The sequence below is a fragment of the Lithobates pipiens genome, unplaced genomic scaffold (assembly GCF_037356315.1).
Source record: "Lithobates pipiens isolate NorthernLeopardFrog02 unplaced genomic scaffold, aLitPip1_a1.2 Scaffold_30, whole genome shotgun sequence".
NCBI classification, from domain to species: domain Eukaryota; kingdom Metazoa; phylum Chordata; class Amphibia; order Anura; family Ranidae; genus Lithobates; species Lithobates pipiens.
Genome location: NW_027507791.1, coordinates 38,290,626 through 38,315,049, shown reverse-complemented (window position 1 = coordinate 38,315,049; position 24,424 = coordinate 38,290,626). Strand labels below are relative to the sequence as shown.

Genomic DNA, 24,424 nt, shown 5'->3' with positions numbered 1-24,424 from the left:
GTCCCGTCGTAACGAAATAATGTCATCACGTTCTGAACGATCGGATTTTCCGACAACTTCGTCCGACCGTGTGTATGCAACAGTTTCGGACAAAATCCGACGGATTTGGTTGTCGGAATCTCTGACCGTGTGTACAAGGGCTAACACTGGCCTCACTACTGCCTCTTGCTTGGGACTAGCAGAGCGGAGCCAGTCAGAGATGTGAATGGGAACTACAAATAAAATATTTAATATAGTGTGAAAAGTATTTTCATACTTACATTTCTGATTTTATGTCCTACAGGGGATGGAAAACAAAAAAAATGTAAAATAAATAGTATAATAGTAACTACATCACATTGCAAGAAGGCCAACGTGTGTCTACTAATATTTAACAGTTGCAATTTTACAATCTAACAGTTACAATTACTGAAGAATAATTAAAAAATTTTAATCGATTGACAGAAAAGTTTGGGCGGATCGTGGATCTAGTAGATCGTTGATTCTGCATATCTACACATTGCAGTGCCGCTTATGATTGATGTTGAGTGATCCTCTTTTCACATGCAGGCGAGGGAACCTTTAATTCTTTATTAAATAAATAGTTGCGGAGAACACATCGGCGGTTGGTTTATTAAAATTGGAGAGTGCAAAATGTGGTGCAGCTCTGTATAGAAACCAATCAGCTTCCAGTTTTTATTGTCAAAACTTAATTGAAGAAGCTGAAGTTGGAAGCTGATTGGCTCCCCTGTGCAGCTGCACCAGATTTGGAGTGCTCCAGTTTTATTAAACATATGTCTAGATAAAAAGGACAAATTTAGCCACGTCATCATCAGTGTTAACTTCGTCAACTAAAATATGACTAAAACTAAAACAATTGAGATGACTAATATATGACTAAAACAACTGATATGACTAAAATATGACTAAAACTAAAACAATTGAGATGACTAAAATACAACTAAAACAATTGAGAGGACTAAAATATGACTAAAACTAAAACAATTGAGATGACTAAAATACAACTAAAACAATTGAGAGGACTAAAATATGACTAAAACTAAAACAATTGGGATGACTAAAATACAACTAAAACAATTGAGAGGACTAAAATACTACTAAAACTAAAACAATTGAGATGACTAAAATACGACTAAAACAAAAACAACTGATATGACTAAAATATGACTAAAACTAAAACAATTGAGATGACTAAAATACAACTAAAACAATTGAAAGGACTAAAATATGACTAAAACTAAAACAATTGAGATGACTAAAATACGACTAAAACAAAAACAATTGAGATGACTAAAATACGACTAAAGCAAAAAACAATTGAGATGGCTAAAATACAACAAAAACAATTGAGATGACTAAATTACGAAAAAAAACATTTGAGATCACTAAAATACGACTAAAACAATTGAGATGACCAAAATATGACAAAAACAACTGAGATGACTAAAATACGACTAAAGAAAATCAATTGAGATGACCAAAATCCGACTGAAACTAAAACAATTGAGATGACTAAATTACGACAAAAACTAAAACAACTGAGATGACTAAAATACGACAAAAAACATTTGAGATGACTAAAATACAACTAAAACAGTTGAGATGACTAAAATACAACTGAAACTACAACGGCAATTTAGTTAACAGACTATAGCTAAAACTAAATCGAAAAGTGACGTCAAAATGAACACTGGTCATCATGTATCAGCTGCTATAAAGATGAATGTGGCTTAGTGGTTAGCACTTCTGCCTTGTAACACTTGGGTCCTTGGTTTACTTCCCAACCAAATGTGTAAATATATAAAAACAAAGGTTTTTTTTTCCTATTTTTTAAAATACATGTTGTAGTATTTTTTTAATGTTCTAATTGTATTTGACAATTATAGTACTAAAAAGATGTCTGCGGTCACAGCCAGCATCTGAAGGTGGAAAGCTAATTTTGTCAGCAAAGCCTCCAGTCCTCATATGATCACTCTCATGATGTCTGATATGGAGCTTACATAGCTGGAAACTAATCTGATTGGTTCCTGACCCTCAGTGGGGACTGAAACTGTCAGTGGCATCAGGGATTGAAAGTCACCCGCTGTCAGCTGATGGATCTCAAGCAGAGGACGTTTATTAATATATGGGCAGCAGGGGGCAGTGCACTGGGGAATATTAATACACAGATTGAGGACAGGAGGGGGTTAACCACTTCAGCCCCGGAAGGATTTGCCCCCTTCCTGACCAGGGCATCTTTTGCGATTCGGCACTGCGCCGCTTTAACTGACAATTGCGCAGTCGTGCGACGTGGCTCCCAAATAAAACTGACCCCCTTTTTTCCCCACAAATAGAGCTTTCTTTTGGTGGTATTTGATCGCCCCTGCGGTTTTAATTTTTTGCGCTATAAACGAAAAAAGAGCGACAATTTTGAAAAAAAAATAAATATTTTTTACTTTTTGCTATAATAAATATCCCCCAAAAATATCTAAAAAACGTTTTTTTCCTCAGTTTAGGCCGATACGCATTCTTCTACATATTTTTGGTAAAAAAAAATTGTAATAAGCGATTATTGATTGGTTTGCGCAAAAGTTATAGCGTCTACAAAATAGGGGATAGATTTATGGCATTTTTATTATTAATATTTTTTTACTAGTAATGGCGGCGATTTTTATCATGACTGTGACATTATGGCGGACACGTTGGATACTTTTGATACTATTTTGGGACCATTGGCATTTATACAGCGATCAGTGCTATAAATAGCCACTGATTACTGTATAAATGACACTGGCAGATAAGGGGTTAAATGCTAGGGGGCGATCAAGGGGTTAAGTGTGTCCTAGGGAGTGACTCTAACTGTGGGGGGATGGGCTACCACTGATATGACAGCGATCACTGCTCCCGATCAAGTCCTTGTTTCCCCGTTCTGCCTCTCTGTCCCAAGATCGCAAGACGCGGCGAACGTTGAGTTCACGGGCACACTCCCGCGGCATGTGTGCGCCATCGGTGGCGTGTGGGCGCGCAAGGCGGCAAATTCAAAGGGACGTACGTGTACGCCCATTTGCCTGTATGAGCCATTCTGCCGACGTGTATGTGTGTGCGGCGGTCGGCAAGTGGTCAAATACGACAGAACTTTAACAGCCGCACTAGGTCATTTGGGGTTATTCTTGGCAAAAACACGACTGCCACAAAATAATAAACTTACCTTTAGGCAGGTGACTTAATTCTAGGTAGGTGTAGCACACATCTTGTGGATCTGGGTTTTCATCAGTTACTGGGGGGAGAAGGACAAACAAAATATTTCAATCAGTAATTGTATAAAAAAAACACAAAGTTCTCAGATTATAGCCCTCCTGAAGGGGTCAGTCCACCCAAAAGGGACATCTTAGCCTTAGATAGGCAGCCCCTGACGTCTCCTCCCTCCTCTACTCCATGCACCTTACGTCTCCTCTCTCCTCTCCTCCATGCACCGTGCGTCTCCTCCCTCCTCTCCTCCATGCACCGTGCGTCTCCTCCCTCCTCTCCTCCATGTACTGTGCATCTCCTCCCTCCTCTACTCAATGCACCATGCATCTCCTCCCTCCTCTACTCCATGCACGTTGCGTCTCCTCCCTCCTCTACTCCATGCCACGTGCGTCTCCTCCCTCCTTTCCTCCATGCACCGTGCGTCTCCTCCCTCCTCTCCTCCATGCACCGTGCGTCTCCTCCCTCCTCTACTCCATGCACCGTGCATCTCCTCCCTCCTCTACTCCATGCACCGTGTGTCTCCTCCCTCCTCTACTCCATGCACCGTGTGTCTCCTCCCTCCTCTACTCCATGCCACGTGCGTCTCCTCCCTCCTCTACTCCATGCACCGTGCATCTCCTCCCTCCTCTACTCCATGCACTGTGCGTCTCCTCCCTCCTCTACTCTATGCACCGTGCATCTCCTCCCTCCTCTACTCCATGCAACGTGCATCTCCTCCCTCCTCTCCTCCATGCATTGTGCGTCTCCTCCCTCCTCTCCTCCATGCACCGTGCGTCTCCTCCCTCCTCTACTCCATGCACTGTGCGTCTCCTCCCTCCTCTACTCCATGCCACGTGCGTCTCCTCCCTCCTCTACTCTATGCACCGTGCATCTCCTCCCTCCTCTACTCCATGCACTGTGCGTCTCCTCCCTCCTCTCCTTCATGCACCGTGCATCTCCTCCCTCCTCTCCTCCATGCAACGTGCATCTCCTCCCTCCTCTCCTCCATGCATTGTGCGTCTCCTCCCTCCTCTCCTCCATACACCGTGCGTCTCCTCCCTCCTCTACTACATGCACCATGCTTCTCCTCCCTCCTCTCCTCCATGCACCTTACGTCTCCTCTCTCCTCTCCTCCATGCACCGTGCGTCTCCTCCCTCCTCTCCTCCATGCACCGTGCGTCTCCTCCCTCCTCTCCTCCATGTACCGTGCATCTCCTCCCTCCTCTACTCAATGCACCATGCATCTCCTCCCTCCTCTACTCCATGCACGTTGCGTCTCCTCCCTCCTCTACTCCATGCCACGTGCGTCTCCTCCCTCCTCTCCTCCATGCACCGTGCGTCTCCTCCCTCCTCTCCTCCATGCACCGTGCGTCTCCTCCCTCCTCTACTCCATGAACCGTGCATCTCCTCCCTCCTCTACTCCATGCACCGTGTGTCTCCTCCCTCCTCTACTCCATGCACCGTGTGTCTCCTCCCTCCTCTACTCCATGCCACGTGTGTCTCCTCCCTCCTCTACTCCATGCACCGTGCATCTCCTCCCTCCTCTACTCCATGCACTGTGCGTCTCCTCCCTCCTCTACTCCATGCACTGTGCGTCTCCTCCCTCCTCTACTCCATGCCACGTGCGTCTCCTCCCTCCTCTACTCTATGCACCGTGCATCTCCTCCCTCCTCTACTCCATGCACTGTGCGTCTCCTCCCTCCTCTCCTTCATGCACCGTGCATCTCCTCCCTCCTCTCCTCCATGCAACGTGCATCTCCTCCCTCCTCTCCTCCATGCATTGTGCGTCTCCTCCCTCCTCTCCTCCATGCACCGTGCGTCTCCTCCCTCCTCTACTCCATGCACCATGCATCTCCTCCCTCCTCTCCTCCATGCACCTTACGTCTCCTCTCTCCTCTCCTCCATGCACCGTGCGTCTCCTCCCTCCTCTCCTCCATGCACCTTACGTCTCCTCTCTCCTCTCCTCCATGCACCGTGCGTCTCCTCCCTCCTCTCCTCCATGCACCGTGCGTCTCCTCCCTCCTCTCCTCCATGTACTGTGCATCTCCTCCCTCCTCTACTCCATGCACCATGCATCTCCTCCCTCCTCTACTCCATGCACCATGCATCTCCTCCCTCCTCTACTCCATGCACGTTGCGTCTCCTCCCTCCTCTACTCCATGCCACGTGCGTCTCCTCCCTCCTCTCCTCCATGCACCGTGCGTCTCCTCCCTCCTCTCCTACGTGCACCGTGCGTCTCCTCCCTCCTCTACTCCATGTACCGTGCATCTCCTCCCTCCTCTACTCCATGCACCGTGTGTCTCCTCCCTCCTCTACTCCATGCACCGTGTGTCTCCTCCCTCCTCTACTCCATGCCACATGCGTCTCCTCCCTCCTCTACTCCATGCACCGTGCATCTCCTCCCTCCTCTACTCCATGCACTGTGCGTCTCCTCCCTCCTCTACTCCATGCACCGTGCGTCTCCTCCCTCCTCTACTCCATGCCACGTGCGTCTCCTCCCTCCTCTACTCTATGCACCGTGCATCTCCTCCCTCCTCTACTCCATGCACTGTGCGTCTCCTCCCTCCTCTCCTCCATGCACCGTGCGTCTCCTCCCTCCTCTACTCCATGAACCGTGCATCTCCTCCCTCCTCTACTCCATGCACCGTGTGTCTCCTCCCTCCTCTACTCCATGCACCGTGTGTCTCCTCCCTCCTCTACTCCATGCCACGTGTGTCTCCTCCCTCCTCTACTCCATGCACCGTGCATCTCCTCCCTCCTCTACTCCATGCACTGTGCGTCTCCTCCCTCCTCTACTCCATGCACTGTGCGTCTCCTCCCTCCTCTACTCCATGCCACGTGCGTCTCCTCCCTCCTCTACTCTATGCACCGTGCATCTCCTCCCTCCTCTACTCCATGCACTGTGCGTCTCCTCCCTCCTCTCCTTCATGCACCGTGCATCTCCTCCCTCCTCTCCTCCATGCAACGTGCATCTCCTCCCTCCTCTCCTCCATGCATTGTGCGTCTCCTCCCTCCTCTCCTCCATGCACCGTGCGTCTCCTCCCTCCTCTACTCCATGCACCATGCATCTCCTCCCTCCTCTCCTCCATGCACCTTACGTCTCCTCTCTCCTCTCCTCCATGCACCGTGCGTCTCCTCCCTCCTCTCCTCCATGCACCTTACGTCTCCTCTCTCCTCTCCTCCATGCACCGTGCGTCTCCTCCCTCCTCTCCTCCATGCACCGTGCGTCTCCTCCCTCCTCTCCTCCATGTACTGTGCATCTCCTCCCTCCTCTACTCCATGCACCATGCATCTCCTCCCTCCTCTACTCCATGCACCATGCATCTCCTCCCTCCTCTACTCCATGCACGTTGCGTCTCCTCCCTCCTCTACTCCATGCCACGTGCGTCTCCTCCCTCCTCTCCTCCATGCACCGTGCGTCTCCTCCCTCCTCTCCTACGTGCACCGTGCGTCTCCTCCCTCCTCTACTCCATGTACCGTGCATCTCCTCCCTCCTCTACTCCATGCACCGTGTGTCTCCTCCCTCCTCTACTCCATGCACCGTGTGTCTCCTCCCTCCTCTACTCCATGCCACATGCGTCTCCTCCCTCCTCTACTCCATGCACCGTGCATCTCCTCCCTCCTCTACTCCATGCACTGTGCGTCTCCTCCCTCCTCTACTCCATGCACCGTGCGTCTCCTCCCTCCTCTACTCCATGCCACGTGCGTCTCCTCCCTCCTCTACTCTATGCACCGTGCATCTCCTCCCTCCTCTACTCCATGCACTGTGCGTCTCCTCCCTCCTCTCCTTCATGCACCGTGCATCTCCTCCCTCCTCTCCTCCATGCAACGTGCATCTCCTCCCTCCTCTCCTCCATGCATTGTGCGTCTCCTCCCTCCTCTCCTCCATGCACCGTGCGTCTCCTCCCTCCTCTACTCCATGCACCATGCATCTCCTCCCTCCTCTCCTCCATGCACCTTACGTCTCCTCTCTCCTCTCCTCCATGCACCGTGCGTCTCCTCCCTCCTCTCCTCCATGCACCGTGCGTCTCCTCCCTCCTCTCCTCCATGTACTGTGCATCTCCTCCCTCCTCTACTCCATGCACCATGCATCTCCTCCCTCCTCTACTCCATGCACGTTGCGTCTCCTCCCTCCTCTACTCCATGCCACGTGCGTCTCCTCCCTCCTCTCCTCCATGCACCGTGCGTCTCCTCCCTCCTCTCCTCCATGCACCGTGCGTCTCCTCCCTCCTCTCCTCCATGTACTGTGCATCTCCTCCCTCCTCTACTCCATGCACCATGCATCTCCTCCCTCCTCTACTCCATGCACGTTGCGTCTCCTCCCTCCTCTACTCCATGCCACGTGCGTCTCCTCCCTCCTCTCCTCCATGCACCGTGCGTCTCCTCCCTCCTCTCCTCCATGCACCGTGCGTCTCCTCCCTCCTCTACTCCATGCACCGTGCATCTCCTCCCTCCTCTACTCCATGCACCGTGTGTCTCCTCCCTCCTCTACTCCATGCACCGTGTGTCTCCTCCCTCCTCTACTCCATGCCACGTGCGTCTCCTCCCTCCTCTACTCCATGCACCGTGCATCTCCTCCCTCCTCTACTCCATGCACCGTGCGTCTCCTCCCTCCTCTACTCCATGCCACGTGCGTCTCCTCCCTCCTCTACTCTATGCACCGTGCATCTCCTCCCTCCTCTACTCCATGCACTGTGCGTCTCCTCCCTCCTCTCCTTCATGCACCGTGCATCTCCTCCCTCCTCTCCTCCATGCAACGTGCATCTCCTCCCTCCTCTCCTCCATGCATTGTGCGTCTCCTCCCTCCTCTCCTCCATGCACCGTGCGTCTCCTCCCTCCTCTACTCCATGCACCATGCATCTCCTCCCTCCTCTACTCCATGCACCATGCATCTCCTCCCTCCTCTACTCCATGCACCGTGCGTCTCCTCCCTCCTCTCCTCCATGCACCGTGCGTCTCCTCCCTCCTCTACTCAATGCACCATGCATCTCCTCCCTCCTCTACTCCATGCACGTTGCGTCTCCTCCCTCCTCTACTCCATGCCACGTGCGTCTCCTCCCTCCTCTCCTCCATGCACCGTGCGTCTCCTCCCTCCTCTCCTCCATGCACCGTGCGTCTCCTCCCTCCTCTACTCCATGAACCGTGCATCTCCTCCCTCCTCTACTCCATGCACCGTGTGTCTCCTCCCTCCTCTACTCCATGCACCGTGTGTCTCCTCCCTCCTCTACTCCATGCCACGTGTGTCTCCTCCCTCCTCTACTCCATGCACCGTGCATCTCCTCCCTCCTCTACTCCATGCACTGTGCGTCTTCTCCCTCCTCTACTCCATGCACTGTGCGTCTCCTCCCTCCTCTACTCCATGCCACGTGCGTCTCCTCCCTCCTCTACTCTATGCACCGTGCATCTCCTCCCTCCTCTACTCCATGCACTGTGCGTCTCCTCCCTCCTCTCCTTCATGCACCGTGCATCTCCTCCCTCCTCTCCTCCATGCAACGTGCATCTCCTCCCTCCTCTCCTCCATGCATTGTGCGTCTCCTCCCTCCTCTCCTCCATGCACCGTGCGTCTCCTCCCTCCTCTACTCCATGCACCATGCATCTCCTCCCTCCTCTCCTCCATGCACCTTACGTCTCCTCTCTCCTCTCCTCCATGCACCGTGCGTCTCCTCCCTCCTCTCCTCCATGCACCTTACGTCTCCTCTCTCCTCTCCTCCATGCACCGTGCGTCTCCTCCCTCCTCTCCTCCATGCACCGTGCGTCTCCTCCCTCCTCTCCTCCATGTACTGTGCATCTCCTCCCTCCTCTACTCCATGCACCATGCATCTCCTCCCTCCTCTACTCCATGCACCATGCATCTCCTCCCTCCTCTACTCCATGCACGTTGCGTCTCCTCCCTCCTCTACTCCATGCCACGTGCGTCTCCTCCCTCCTCTCCTCCATGCACCGTGCGTCTCCTCCCTCCTCTCCTACGTGCACCGTGCGTCTCCTCCCTCCTCTACTCCATGTACCGTGCATCTCCTCCCTCCTCTACTCCATGCACCGTGTGTCTCCTCCCTCCTCTACTCCATGCACCGTGTGTCTCCTCCCTCCTCTACTCCATGCCACATGCGTCTCCTCCCTCCTCTACTCCATGCACCGTGCATCTCCTCCCTCCTCTACTCCATGCACTGTGCGTCTCCTCCCTCCTCTACTCCATGCACCGTGCGTCTCCTCCCTCCTCTACTCCATGCCACGTGCGTCTCCTCCCTCCTCTACTCTATGCACCGTGCATCTCCTCCCTCCTCTACTCCATGCACTGTGCGTCTCCTCCCTCCTCTCCTTCATGCACCGTGCATCTCCTCCCTCCTCTCCTCCATGCAACGTGCATCTCCTCCCTCCTCTCCTCCATGCATTGTGCGTCTCCTCCCTCCTCTCCTCCATGCACCGTGCGTCTCCTCCCTCCTCTACTCCATGCACCATGCATCTCCTCCCTCCTCTCCTCCATGCACCTTACGTCTCCTCTCTCCTCTCCTCCATGCACCGTGCGTCTCCTCCCTCCTCTCCTCCATGCACCGTGCGTCTCCTCCCTCCTCTCCTCCATGTACTGTGCATCTCCTCCCTCCTCTACTCCATGCACCATGCATCTCCTCCCTCCTCTACTCCATGCACGTTGCGTCTCCTCCCTCCTCTACTCCATGCCACGTGCGTCTCCTCCCTCCTCTCCTCCATGCACCGTGCGTCTCCTCCCTCCTCTCCTCCATGCACCGTGCGTCTCCTCCCTCCTCTCCTCCATGTACTGTGCATCTCCTCCCTCCTCTACTCCATGCACCATGCATCTCCTCCCTCCTCTACTTCATGCACGTTGCGTCTCCTCCCTCCTCTACTCCATGCCACGTGCGTCTCCTCCCTCCTCTCCTCCATGCACCGTGCGTCTCCTCCCTCCTCTCCTCCATGCACCGTGCGTCTCCTCCCTCCTCTACTCCATGCACCGTGCATCTCCTCCCTCCTCTACTCCATGCACCGTGTGTCTGCTCCCTCCTCTACTCCATGCACCGTGTGTCTCCTCCCTCCTCTACTCCATGCCACGTGCGTCTCCTCCCTCCTCTACTCCATGCACCGTGCATCTCCTCCCTCCTCTACTCCATGCACCGTGCGTCTCCTCCCTCCTCTACTCCATGCCACGTGCGTCTCCTCCCTCCTCTACTCTATGCACCGTGCATCTCCTCCCTCCTCTACTCCATGCACTGTGCGTCTCCTCCCTCCTCTCCTTCATGCACCGTGCATCTCCTCCCTCCTCTCCTCCATGCAACGTGCATCTCCTCCCTCCTCTCCTCCATGCATTGTGCGTCTCCTCCCTCCTCTCCTCCATGCACCGTGCGTCTCCTCCCTCCTCTACTCCATGCACCATGCATCTCCTCCCTCCTCTACTCCATGCACCATGCATCTCCTCCCTCCTCTACTCCATGCACGTTGCGTCTCCTCCCTCCTCTACTCCATGCCACGTGCGTCTCCTCCCACCTCTCCTCCATGCACCGTGCGTCTCCTCCCTCCTCTCCTCCATGTACTGTGCATCTCCTCCCTCCTCTACTCCATGCACCATGCATCTCCTCCCTCCTCTACTCCATGCACGTTGCGTCTCCTCCCTCCTCTACTCCATGCCACGTGCGTCTCCTCCCTCCTCTCCTCCATGCACCATGCATCTCCTCCCTCCTCTACTCCATGCACGTTGCGTCTCCTCCCTCCTCTACTCCATGCCACGTGCGTCTCCTCCCTCCTCTCCTCCATGCCACGTGCGTCTCCTCCCTCCTCTCCTCCATGCACCGTGCGTCTCCTCCCTCCTCTCCTCCATGCACCGTGCGTCTCCTCCCTCCTCTCCTCCATGTACTGTGCATCTCCTCCCTCCTCTACTCAATGCACTCAATCTCCTCCCTCCTCTACTCCATGCACGTTGCGTCTCCTCCCTCCTCTACTCCATGCCACGTGCGTCTCCTCCCTCCTCTCCTCCATGCACCGTGCGTCTCCTCCCTCCTCTCCTCCATGCACCGTGCGTCTCCTCCCTCCTCTACTCCATGAACCGTGCATCTCCTCCCTCCTCTACTCCATGCACCGTGTGTCTCCTCCCTCCTCTACTCCATGCACCGTGTGTCTGCTCCCTCCTCTACTCCATGCCACGTGTGTCTCCTCCCTCCTCTACTCCATGCACCGTGCATCTCCTCCCTCCTCTACTCCATGCACTGTGCGTCTCCTCCCTCCTCTACTCCATGCACTGTGCGTCTCCTCCCTCCTCTACTCCATGCCACGTGCGTCTCCTCCCTCCTCTACTCTATGCACCGTGCATCTCCTCCCTCCTCTACTCCATGCACTGTGCGTCTCCTCCCTCCTCTCCTTCATGCACCGTGCATCTCCTCCCTCCTCTCCTCCATGCAACGTGCATCTCCTCCCTCCTCTCCTCCATGCATTGTGCGTCTCCTCCCTCCTCTCCTCCATGCACCGTGCGTCTCCTCCCTCCTCTACTCCATGCACCATGCATCTCCTCCCTCCTCTCCTCCATGCACCTTACGTCTCCTCTCTCCTCTCCTCCATGCACCGTGCGTCTCCTCCCTCCTCTCCTCCATGCACCTTACGTCTCCTCTCTCCTCTCCTCCATGCACCGTGCGTCTCCCCCCTCCTCTCCTCCATGCACCGTGCGTCTCCTCCCTCCTCTCCTCCATGTACTGTGCATCTCCTCCCTCCTCTACTCCATGCACCATGCATCTCCTCCCTCCTCTACTCCATGCACCATGCATCTCCTCCCTCCTCTACTCCATGCACGTTGCGTCTCCTCCCTCCTCTACTCCATGCCACGTGCGTCTCCTCCCTCCTCTCCTCCATGCACCGTGCGTCTCCTCCCTCCTCTCCTACGTGCACCGTGCGTCTCCTCCCTCCTCTACTCCATGCACCGTGCATCTCCTCCCTCCTCTACTCCATGCACCGTGTGTCTCCTCCCTCCTCTACTCCATGCACCGTGTGTCTCCTCCCTCCTCTACTCCATGCCACATGCGTCTCCTCCCTCCTCTACTCCATGCACCGTGCATCTCCTCCCTCCTCTACTCCATGCACTGTGCGTCTCCTCCCTCCTCTACTCCATGCACCGTGCGTCTCCTCCCTCCTCTACTCCATGCCACGTGCGTCTCCTCCCTCCTCTACTCTATGCACCGTGCATCTCCTCCCTCCTCTACTCCATGCACTGTGCGTCTCCTCCCTCCTCTCCTTCATGCACCGTGCATCTCCTCCCTCCTCTCCTCCATGCAACGTGCATCTCCTCCCTCCTCTCCTCCATGCATTGTGCGTCTCCTCCCTCCTCTCCTCCATGCACCGTGCGTCTCCTCCCTCCTCTACTCCATGCACCATGCATCTCCTCCCTCCTCTCCTCCATGCACCTTACGTCTCCTCTCTCCTCTCCTCCATGCACCGTGCGTCTCCTCCCTCCTCTCCTCCATGCACCGTGCGTCTCCTCCCTCCTCTCCTCCATGTACTGTGCATCTCCTCCCTCCTCTACTCCATGCACCATGCATCTCCTCCCTCCTCTACTCCATGCACGTTGCGTCTCCTCCCTCCTCTACTCCATGCCACGAGCGTCTCCTCCCTCCTCTCCTCCATGCACCGTGCGTCTCCTCCCTCCTCTCCTCCATGCACCGTGCGTCTCCTCCCTCCTCTCCTCCATGTACTGTGCATCTCCTCCCTCCTCTACTCCATGCACCATGCATCTCCTCCCTCCTCTACTCCATGCACGTTGCGTCTCCTCCCTCCTCTACTCCATGCCACGTGCGTCTCCTCCCTCCTCTCCTCCATGCACCGTGCGTCTCCTCCCTCCTCTCCTCCATGCACCGTGCGTCTCCTCCCTCCTCTACTCCATGCACCGTGCATCTCCTCCCTCCTCTACTCCATGCACCGTGTGTCTCCTCCCTCCTCTACTCCATGCACCGTGTGTCTCCTCCCTCCTCTACTCCATGCCACGTGCGTCTCCTCCCTCCTCTACTCCATGCACCGTGCATCTCCTCCCTCCTCTACTCCATGCACCGTGCGTCTCCTCCCTCCTCTACTCCATGCCACGTGCGTCTCCTCCCTCCTCTACTCTATGCACCGTGCATCTCCTCCCTCCTCTACTCCATGCACTGTGCGTCTCCTCCCTCCTCTCCTTCATGCACCGTGCATCTCCTCCCTCCTCTCCTCCATGCAACGTGCATCTCCTCCCTCCTCTCCTCCATGCATTGTGCGTCTCCTCCCTCCTCTCCTCCATGCACCGTGCGTCTCCTCCCTCCTCTACTCCATGCACCATGCATCTCCTCCCTCCTCTACTCCATGCACCATGCATCTCCTCCCTCCTCTACTCCATGCACCGTGCGTCTCCTCCCTCCTCTCCTCCATGCACCGTGCGTCTCCTCCCTCCTCTCTTCCATGTACTGTGCATCTCCTCCCTCCTCTACTCCATGCACCATGCATCTCCTCCCTCCTCTACTCCATGCACGTTGCGTCTCCTCCCTCCTCTACTCCATGCCACGTGCGTCTCCTCCCTCCTCTCCTCCATGCACCGTGCGTCTCCTCCCTCCTCTCCTCCATGCACCGTGCGTCTCCTCCCTCCTCTCCTCCATGTACTGTGCATCTCCTCCCTCCTCTACTCCATGCACCATGCATCTCCTCCCTCCTCTACTCCATGCACGTTGCGTCTCCTCCCTCCTCTACTCCATGCCACGTGCGTCTCCTCCCTCCTCTCCTCCATGCACCATGCATCTCCTCCCTCCTCTACTCCATGCACGTTGCGTCTCCTCCCTCCTCTACTCCATGCCACGTGCGTCTCCTCCCTCCTCTCCTCCATGCCACGTGCGTCTCCTCCCTCCTCTCCTCCATGCACCGTGCGTCTCCTCCCTCCTCTCCTCCATGCACCGTGCGTCTCCTCCCTCCTCTACTCCATGCACCGTGCATCTCCTCCCTCCTCTACTCCATGCACCGTGTGTCTCCTCCCTCCTCTACTCCATGCCACGTGCGTCTCCTCCCTCCTCTACTCCATGCACCGTGCATCTCCTCCCTCCTCTACTCCATGCACTGTGCGTCTCCTCCCTCCTCTACTCCATGCACCGTGCGTCTCCTCCCTCCTCTACTCCATGCCACGTGCGTCTCCTCCCTCCTCTACTCTATGCACCGTGCATCTCCTCCCTCCTCTACTCCATGCACTGTGCGTCTCCTCCCTCCTCTCCTTTATGCACCGTGCATCTCCTCCCTCCTCTCCTCCATGCAACGTGCATCTCCTCCCTCCTCTCCTCCATGCATTGTGCGTCTCCTCCCTACTCTCCTCCATGCACCGTGCGTCTCCTCCCTCCTCTACTCCATGCACCATGCATCTCCTCCCTCCTCTCCTCCATGCACCTTACGTCTCCTCTCTCCTCTCCTCCATGCACTGTGCGTCTCCTCCCTCCTCTCCTCCATGCACCGTGCGTCTCCTCCCTCCTCTCCTCCATGCACCATGCATCTCCTCCCTCCTTTCCTCCATGCACCTTACGTCTCCTCTCTCCTCTCCTCCATGCACTGTGCGTCTCCTCCCTCCTCTCCTCCATGCACCGTGCGTCTCCTCCCTCCTCTCCTCCATGCACCGTGCGTCTCCTCCCTCCTCTCATCCATGCACCTTGCATCTCCTCCCTCCTCTCCTCCATGCACCTTATGTCTCCTCTCTCCTCTCCTCCATGCACTGTGCGTCTCCTCCCTCCTCTCCTCCATGCACCGTGCGTCTCCTCCCTCCTCTCCTCCATGCACTGTGCGTCTCCTCCCTCCTCTCCTCCATGCACTGTGCGTCTCCTCCCTCCTCTCCTCCATGCACTGTGCGTCTCCTCCCTCCTCTCCTCCATGCATTATGCGCATCCTCCGTCCTCTCCTCCATGCACCGTGCGTCTCCTCCCTCCTCTACTCCATGCACCATGCATCTCCTCCCTCCTCTACTCCATGCACCATGCATCTCCTCCCTCCTCTACTCCATGCACCGTGCGTCTCCTCCCTCCTCTCCTCCATGCACCATGCGTCTCCTCCCTCCTCTCTTCCATGTACTGTGCATCTCCTCCCTCCTCTACTCCATGCACCATGCATCTCCTCCCTCCTCTACTCCATGCACGTTGCGTCTCCTCCCTCCTCTACTCCATGCCACGTGCGTCTCCTCCCTCCTCTCCTCCATGCACCGTGCGTCTCCTCCCTCCTCTCCTCCATGCACCGTGCGTCTCCTCCCTCCTCTCCTCCATGTACTGTGCATCTCCTCCCTCCTCTACTCCATGCACCATGCATCTCCTCCCTCCTCTACTCCATGCACGTTGCGTCTCCTCCCTCCTCTACTCCATGCCACGTGCGTCTCCTCCCTCCTCTCCTCCATGCACCGTGCGTCTCCTCCCTCCTCTCCTCCATGCACCGTGCGTCTCCTCCCTCCTCTACTCCATGCACCGTGCATCTCCTCCCTCCTCTACTCCATGCACCGTGTGTCTCCTCCCTCCTCTACTCCATGCACCGTGTGTCTCCTCCCTCCTCTACTCCATGCCACGTGCGTCTCCTCCCTCCTCTACTCCATGCACCGTGCATCTCCTCCCTCCTCTACTCCATGCACTGTGCGTCTCCTCCCTCCTCTACTCCATGCACCGTGCGTCTCCTCCCTCCTCTACTCCATGCCACGTGCGTCTCCTCCCTCCTCTACTCTATGCACCGTGCATCTCCTCCCTCCTCTACTCCATGCACTGTGCGTCTCCTCCCTCCTCTCCTTTATGCACCGTGCATCTCCTCCCTCCTCTCCTCCATGCAACGTGCATCTCCTCCCTCCTCTCCTCCATGCATTGTGCGTCTCCTCCCTCCTCTCCTCCATGCACCGTGCGTCTCCTCCCTCCTCTACTCCATGCACCATGCATCTCCTCCCTCCTCTCCTCCATGCACCTTACGTCTCCTCTCTCCTCTCCTCCATGCACTGTGCGTCTCCTCCCTCCTCTCCTCCATGCACCGTGCGTCTCCTCCCTCCTCTCCTCCATGCACCATGCATCTCCTCCCTCCTTTCCTCCATGCACCTTACGTCTCCTCTCTCCTCTCCTCCATGCACTGTGCGTCTCCTCCCTCCTCTCCTCCATGCACCGTGCGTCTCCTCCCTCCTCTCCTCCATGCACCGTGCGTCTCCTCCCTCCTCTCCTCCATGCACCTTGCATCTCCTCCCTCCTCTCCTCCATGCACCTTATGTCTCCTCTCTCCTCTCCTCCATGCACTGTGCGTCTCCTCCCTCCTCTCCTCCATGCACCGTGCGTCTCCTCCCTCCTCTCCTCCATGCACTGTGCGTCTCCTCCCTCCTCTCCTCCATGCACTGTGCGTCTCCTCCCTCCTCTCCTCCATGCACTGTGCGTCTCCTCCCTCCTCTCCTCCATGCATTATGCGCATCCTCCTTCCTCTCCTCCATGCACCGTGCATCTCCTTCCTCCTCTACTCCATGTACTGTGCGCATCCTCCGTCCTCTCCTCCATGCACAGTGCGTCTACTCCCTCCTCTCCTCCATGCACCGTGCATCTCCTCCCTCCTCTCCTCCATGCACCATGCTTCTCCTCCCTCCTCTACTCCATGCACTGTACGTATCCTCCCTCCTCTCCTCCATGCACCGTGCATCTCCTCCCTCCTCTACTCCATTCACCGTGTGTCTCCTCCCTCCTCTGCTCCATTCACCGTGTGTCTCCTCCATCCTCTCCTCCATGCACCATGCGTCTCCTCCCCCCTCTCCTTCATGCACCATGCGTCTCCACCCTCCTCTCCACCATGCACCATACATCTCCTCCCTCCTCTGCTCCATGCACCGTGCGTCTCCTCCCTCCTCTCTTCCATGCACTGTGCATCTCCTCCCTCCTCTCCTCCATGCACCGTGCATCTCCTCCCTCCTCTACTCCATGCATTATGCGAATCCTCTGTCCTCTCCTCCATGCACCGTGCGTCTCCTCCCTCCTCTCCTCCATTCACTGTGTGTCTCCTCCCTCCTCTCCTCCATTCACCGTGTGTCTCCTCCCTCTTCTCCTCCATGCACCATGCGTCTTCTCCCCCCTCTCCTTCATGCACCATGCGTCTCCACCCTCCTCTCCACCATGCACCATACATCTCCTCCCTCCTCTGCTCCATGCACCGTGTGTCTCCTCCCTCCTCTCCTCCATGCACTGTGCATCTCCTCCCTCCTCTCCTCCATGCACCGTGCGTCTCCTCCCTCCTCTCCTCCATGCACCATACGTCTCCTCCCCACGTCTCCACAAAAAAAATTGGAATCCATGTGTCCGGCGCCCGACATGTAGATTAGGGCTCCAGATGCATAAATAGAGGGGACTAAGCTGATCTGCTGATTTGGACTACAATCACGCCTCCATCTCTTCATCTCCATCACATGGATATGGGGGGGGGGGGATTTGTATTTGCGAAATATAGTTTGAAACGTTGATAACCTCACTTGTGATTTCAGTGCAGCTCGCAGGAAATATCAAGAACATTGTATTTGTGGGCAAAATCAACTATATTTTCTGTAACAGCTGAAAATGTTTTTAGCCTGAGCAATGAAAACAAATGCACACGCCACATCTACGGAACAAAAAGCTGCCATATAATAATATTTTGTTGTGGGTTTAGACATCCCAGCACATGTGTGATAACATTTTCACCCGTTCTGGCCGCCTCTTGAGGTGATCCTTGAGTTGAAGATTCTTTTCTATGTCTACATCTCCAGATGAGAACAGCAGAAAGGACAATGATCAGAAGAACCCCGACTATCGACACAGCAAGGACTGTCACAAAGACTTTTCTGCCTGTGGGGAAAAAAATAAAAAGACCATAAATATCGTTGTGGACAGGGCCGGCCCTACCTTGGGTCCCAGTGGGTCCATTGGACCCAGGCAGCACTTTGAGAGGGGCGGCAAATTGAACCGCGACCACCTCTCTTTCTCTTCTATTTACTCGATCAAGATATTTTTCCACCAGTTTTGTGTGTTATGAGGACAACTGCCCCATGGGCCACTCTGCCTGCCCCTATACTACTCTAGCCTGCTCCTATACTGCCCTAGCCTGCCCATATACTACCCTAGCCTGTCTATATACTACCATAGCCTTCCCCTATACTGCCCTAACCTGTCTCCATATATTGCCCTAGCCTGTCCATATACTGCCCTAGCCTGTCTATATACTACCCTAGCCTTCCCCTATATTGCCCTAGCCTGTCCATATACTGCCCTAGCCTGTCTATATACTACCCTAGCCTGTCTATATACTACCCTAGCCTGCCCATATACTGCCCTAGCCTGTCCATATACTGCCATAGCCTTTCTGTATACAGCCCTAGCCTGTCCATATACTGCCCTAACCTGTCCATATACTGCCCTAGCCTGTCCATATACTGCCCCAGCCTTTCTATATACTACCCTAGCCTGTCTATATACTACCCTAGCCTTCCCCTATATTGCCCTAGCCTGTCCATATACTGTCCTAGCCTGTCTATATACTACCCTAGCCTGCCTATATACTACCATAGCCTGCCCATATACTGCCCTAGCCTGTCCATATACTGCCCTAGCCTTTCTGTATACTGCCCTAGCCTGTCCATATACTGCCCTAACCTGTCCATATACTACCTTAGCCTGTCTATATACTACCCTATCCTCCCCCCTATACTGCTCTAGTCTGTCTATATACTGGCCTAGCATGTCCATATACTAATCTAGCCTATCTATATACTACCCTAGCACGGTATAAAGAGTAAACCGCGCTATTCAAACAAGATAAAGACTATAAAAAATAAAATATAAACAAATAAATAAATTCCCTACAAGCAGCAACCCTAATCGTAATACTCCGATACCAAACTAGATAAGTGAAAAAAGTGAGCTGCGCTAAAAGAACTAAACAAAAAAATTTTAAACAGAAAAAATAAATCTAATCACAAAAATTCATCAATAATCGTGAAAAAAAGGTTATGTGACCAAAAAAATGCAAATAATTGAATTATATAAGTGAATAATAACTTTTCATCATATGAGTGAAAAAATTGTTTTGAATCTGAACCAATAATAGCATAAATTATATACCCCTTATATATAAATCGCATACATTAGAGAAAATGAACCGACACACCAGTAAATTAATTATAGTGAATAAACAGAAAGGACTGGCAAAAAATTATATATTAAATAATAAAATGGAAAAACAAAATGTCCAAAGAGTAGTGATGATTCTTCCAAGGTGAAAATATGAAGTGGACACCCACAAATTTCTGTGTTAAAGAAAATCCAAACAATCCTCCACCAGTGAGAAGAGGGGCCGCTTACCAGAATTATAGATCTCAGTGTCAGTGAGATCAACAGGGCAACAGCACAGAAGTTCTGGATGAACCGTCACAGGCGCCACACAACCTTTATCTCTGATACGAAGCCTCCAGACAAGGAACGAGGGTATAGTGGATCATATAAGAAATCAAAAGGCACTCGCATAGCGTAAAACCACTTAGTTTAATAGAATTAAAATGTAAAATATTACACTCACATGTGCATAGAAGAAAACGATCGAATAATAAGAAAAACGAGCCGGCCGGAACTCGTATGCCGCCCGCACTTCCTAGTTGGGCGTAAAACGCGGAGACGTCAGAACGCCTACCTCGCATCCCGTGGACACGTCCGTTCGTGACGAAACGCGCGTAGGGAGGTAGGCGTTCTGACGTCTTCGCGTTTTACGCCCAACTCTTTGGACATTTTGTTTTTCCATTTTATTATTTAATATATAATTTTTTGCCAGTCCTTTCTGTTTATTCACTATAATTAATTTACTGGTGTGTCGGTTCATTTTTTCTAATGTATACGATTTATATATAAGGGGTATATAATTTATGCTATTATTGGTTCAGATTCAAAACAATTTTTTCACTCATATGATGAAAAGTTATTATTCATTTATATAATTCAATTATTTGCATTTTTTTGGTCACATAACCTTTTTTCACGATTATTGATGAATTTTTGTGATTAGATTTATTTTTTCTGTTTAAAATTTTTTTGTTTAGTTCTTTTAGCGCAGCTCACTTTTTTCACTTATATACTACCCTAGCATTCCCCTATACTGCCCTAGACTGTCCATATACTGCCCTAGCCTGTCTATATATTACCCTAGCCTGTCCCTATACTACCCTAGCCTTCCCCTATACTACCCTAGCCTTCCCCTATACTACCCTAGCCTGTCTATATACTACCCTAGCCTGTCCACATACTGCCCTAGCCTGTCCATATACTGCCCCTGCCTTTCTATATACTTCCCTAGCATGTCCATATACTAATGTAGCCTATCTATATACTACCCTAGCCTTCCCCTATACTGCCCTAGCCTGGCCATATACTGCCCTAGCCTGTCTATATACTACCCTAGCCTGTCCCTATACTACCCTAGCCTTCCCCTATACTGTCCAAGCCTGTCCATTTACTGCCCTAGCCTGTCTATATACTACTCTAGCCTGTCTATATACTACCCTAGCCTTCCCCTATACTGCCCTAGCCTGTCTATATACTACCCTAGTCTTCCCATATACTGCCCTAGCCTGTCCATATACTACCCTAGCCTTCCCCTATACTGCCCTAGCCTGTCCATATACTGCCCTAGCCTGCCCTAGCCTGTCTATATACTGCCCTAGCCTGTCTATATATTACCCTAGCCTGTCCCTATACTACCCTAGCCTTCCCCTATACTACCCTAGCCTTCCCCTATACTACCCTAGCCTGTCTATATACTACCCTAGCCTGTCCACATACTGCCCTAGCCTGTCCATATACTGCCCCTGCCTTTCTATATACTTCCCTAGCATGTCCATATACTAATGTAGCCTATCTATATACTACCCTAGCCTTCCCCTATACTGCCCTAGCCTGGCCATATACTGCCCTAGCCTGTCTATATACTACCCTAGCCTGTCCCTATACTACCCTAGCCTTCCCCTATACTGTCCAAGCCTGTCCATTTACTGCCCTAGCCTGTCTATATACTACTCTAGCCTGTCTATATACTACCCTAGCCTTCCCCTATACTGCCCTAGCCTGTCTATATACTACCCTAGTCTTCCCATATACTGCCCTAGCCTGTCCATATACTACCCTAGCCTTCCCCTATACTGCCCTAGCCTGTCCATATACTGCCCTAGCCTGCCCTAGCCTGTCTATATACTACCCTAGCCTGTCTATATACTACCCTAGCTTTCCCCTATAGTGCCCTAGCCATTCCATATACTGCCCTAGACTGTCCATATACTACCCTAGCCGGTCCCTATACCACCCTAGCCTTCCCCTATACTGCCCTACCCTGTCCATATACTGCCCTAGCCTGTCAATATACTACCCTAGCCTATCTATATACTACCCTATCCTTCCCCTATACTGCTCTAGCCTTGGCCTTTTGCTTGCCTATGCTGACGGTTGTGGTACTCAGTTACTTCGGGAGCCACAGTCTGATCTGAATAATGTGTATGGGTTTCAGGTGATCTGAAACCTGGACACATGATTCAAAACCCGGACTATCTGGGTGAATCCTGGACAGGTGGCAAACCTAACAGTCACCCTCTAACAGGAAGTCAGGGAAGATTTGACGGAGGCTGAGAGCAATAGTAAGGACTTTTTTCTGAGTTAAGAATATAATTTAATGAGTGTAACTGAGCATCCATGGCATTTGCTGAGGTTGTGTGATCTGCTCAGCAAAAGAGTGTAAGTAAAGCCCCATACACACTATCAGATTTTCTGCTGATTTTTTTTTTCCTTCAGATTTACCAAAACAGCATAATATGAGGTCAAACCTTAGGGGTTTCAATTTGGATGCAATCAGGCAGGCCCTTGTACTACATGGTTTTGGTAAATCCGAAGAGAAAAATCAACAGAAAATCTGATAGTGTGTATGGGGCTTAAGCCAGAGCCGAATAATAGACACAGGCCACATAAAGCATAACTTCATCCCTGGCTCGGCATAAAGGAACTTCGATCTCAAACACATTTACCACTTGACCATCAAGGCATTTCAAAGCCATGAGAGCTGCTGGTTACTAAACGCTACTCTTCCCACCGTTCATGGTGTTATCATACAGACTTGGGTTGGAGGTCTTTGTTGGCCTTGGTTGGTCTCCGGTCCTAGAAAAGTTTTAATGAAGGGCTAAAGTTTTGATTTAAAGGATCAATCCGCACAAAAGTTTGTACATGTTTATGAGAGACCTTCCTACGATCAGCCAATGCTTCCTTGGTTGGTCGCAGGTCTTGCTCTGTTGTCCATTATATAAAACAAAAGAACGAGACCACTTATAAACAGCCATTGCAAGTAGACTTGTCTGTGACCTCAGATGTGGCAAAATTAAAATGTGATGTTTTTTTGAGGGGGGTACTGTTTTTTTTTTTTTTTTAAAGCACTATGAAGACAGGACCAGTATTCAGTACTTACTGTATACTCTAATATTGATCTCATCACTCATCTTCCTCACAGCGTTGGACCTCGTCCTCACTTCACAGGTATATTTCCCAGAATCCTCCAGCTGAGATGACGGCACTCTGTATGTAGCAGATACATCAAAGTCCAGAACATTCTCTCCATCTCTGTAGAAGGTAAAGTGCAGCTCTGTGCCGCCTCTGAGCGGATCCAGTCCGGTGTCACATCTCACCGTCATCTCATCTCCTTCTATTACCAAGTCAGAAGCTATTTTTATTTTCGGAGGAGAGAAGAGCTCTGGAAGAAAAAAAAATTGTGACAATTTTCCCTTTTCCCTTGATGAAAAGTTTTTATAAACGGTTTGATTCACATCCTGCACTTACATTATCAAATAAATAGAAGTAAATATAATCTGTGACATTAGTCCCCAAAAGGAGATTCTGTATAGCCACCATGTCCACAGAGTTGGCCAGAACCCAGCTACTTGTATGGATCATGGAAGGAACCTGGAGAACCCACATAAACAAGTAAAAGATAGGCAAGTTCAATGGAGGAGGTGTTTCTGGTGGTAATTCGGTTTGGAACTCCAATGCTGCAAACCAGGAATGTCACCCATTTACTCATGGTGTCGAACAAGGGTGTGTCTGAAGAAGCTAAGCTTCACCAAGATAGAATGCAAATCCAGAGCATGAAGGGATATCTGCCCACTAACCAACTTTATGAGCGGGTCCCACCATCTCTGTGCTGAGTAGGGATGAGCCGAACACCCCCCAGTTCGGTTTGCATCAGAACATGTGAACAGGCAATAAGTTCGTTTGAACATCCGAACACCGTTAAAGTCTATGGGACTCGAACATGAAAAATATAAAGTGCTAATTTTAAAGGCTTATATGCAAGTTATTGTCATAAAAAGTGTTTGGGGACCTGGGTCCTGCCCCAGGGGACATGGATCAATGAAAAAAAAAGTTTTAAAAACAGCTGTTTTTTCGGAGCAGTGATTTTAATAATGCTTAAAGTGTAATATTCCTTAAAATTTCGTACCTGGGGGGTGTCTATAGTATGCCTGTAAAGGGGCGCATGTTTCCCGTGCTTAGAACTGACCCTGCACAAAGTGTCATTTCTGAAGGAAAAAAAGTCATTTAAAATCACTCATGGCTATAATGAATTGTCGGCTCCCCGTAATACAGAGAACAGTCATTGAAAGTCATTGATAAAAAAATAAAAAAAATGCGTGGGGGTCCCCCCAAATTCAATTACCAGGCCCTTCAGGTCTGGTATGGATATTAAGGGGAACATTGCGTCAAATTTAAAAAAAATGACGCGGGGTTCCCCCCAAGGGTCTGGTATGGATTTTAAGGGGAACGCCACAGCAAATTTAAAAACAAATGGCGTGGAGCTCCCCCCAAAAATCCATACCAGACCCTTTATTCGAGCACGCAACCTGGCAGTCCACAGGAAAAGAGGAGGAATGAGACAACGCCCCCCCCCCCCTCCTGAACCGTAGCAGGCCAGATGCCCTCAACATTGGGAGGGTGCTTTGGGGTAGCCCCCTCCCTGTTTGAAATGATAATGGGTACATTGTACCCATTATCTACCATTTCACAAAGAAAGTGTAAAAAATTGTTAAAAAACACACAGACACCATTGGGATAAGTCCTTTATTAAAAATTAAAAAATTAAAAAAAAGATTCCAGCGGTGCTATTCCACTCTTGGTATCCTGCGATGGGTGATCATCTCTCCGGGGTCCAGCGATGGATGATCTCTCCTCTCAAGGTCCAGGGTCCAATGATA

The 24,424-nt window shown here is 52.1% G+C and overlaps 1 protein-coding gene across 1 annotated transcript in view; it reads right to left on the bottom strand.

Annotated features, from left to right (window-relative positions):
• The window catches only part of LOC143942162 (Fc receptor-like protein 3), a 178,813-nt gene that overhangs the window by 2,380 nt on the left and 152,009 nt on the right, over positions 1-24,424 (bottom strand). Inside the window, exons 12-14 of the mRNA XM_077463421.1 lie at positions 17,862-18,005; positions 3,188-3,256; positions 261-277 (exon numbers count right to left, since the gene is read on the bottom strand). Coding sequence (XP_077319547.1) covers positions 261-277; positions 3,188-3,256; positions 17,862-18,005 — 230 coding nt within the window. The remainder of the gene's footprint in view (positions 1-260; positions 278-3,187; positions 3,257-17,861; positions 18,006-24,424) is intronic.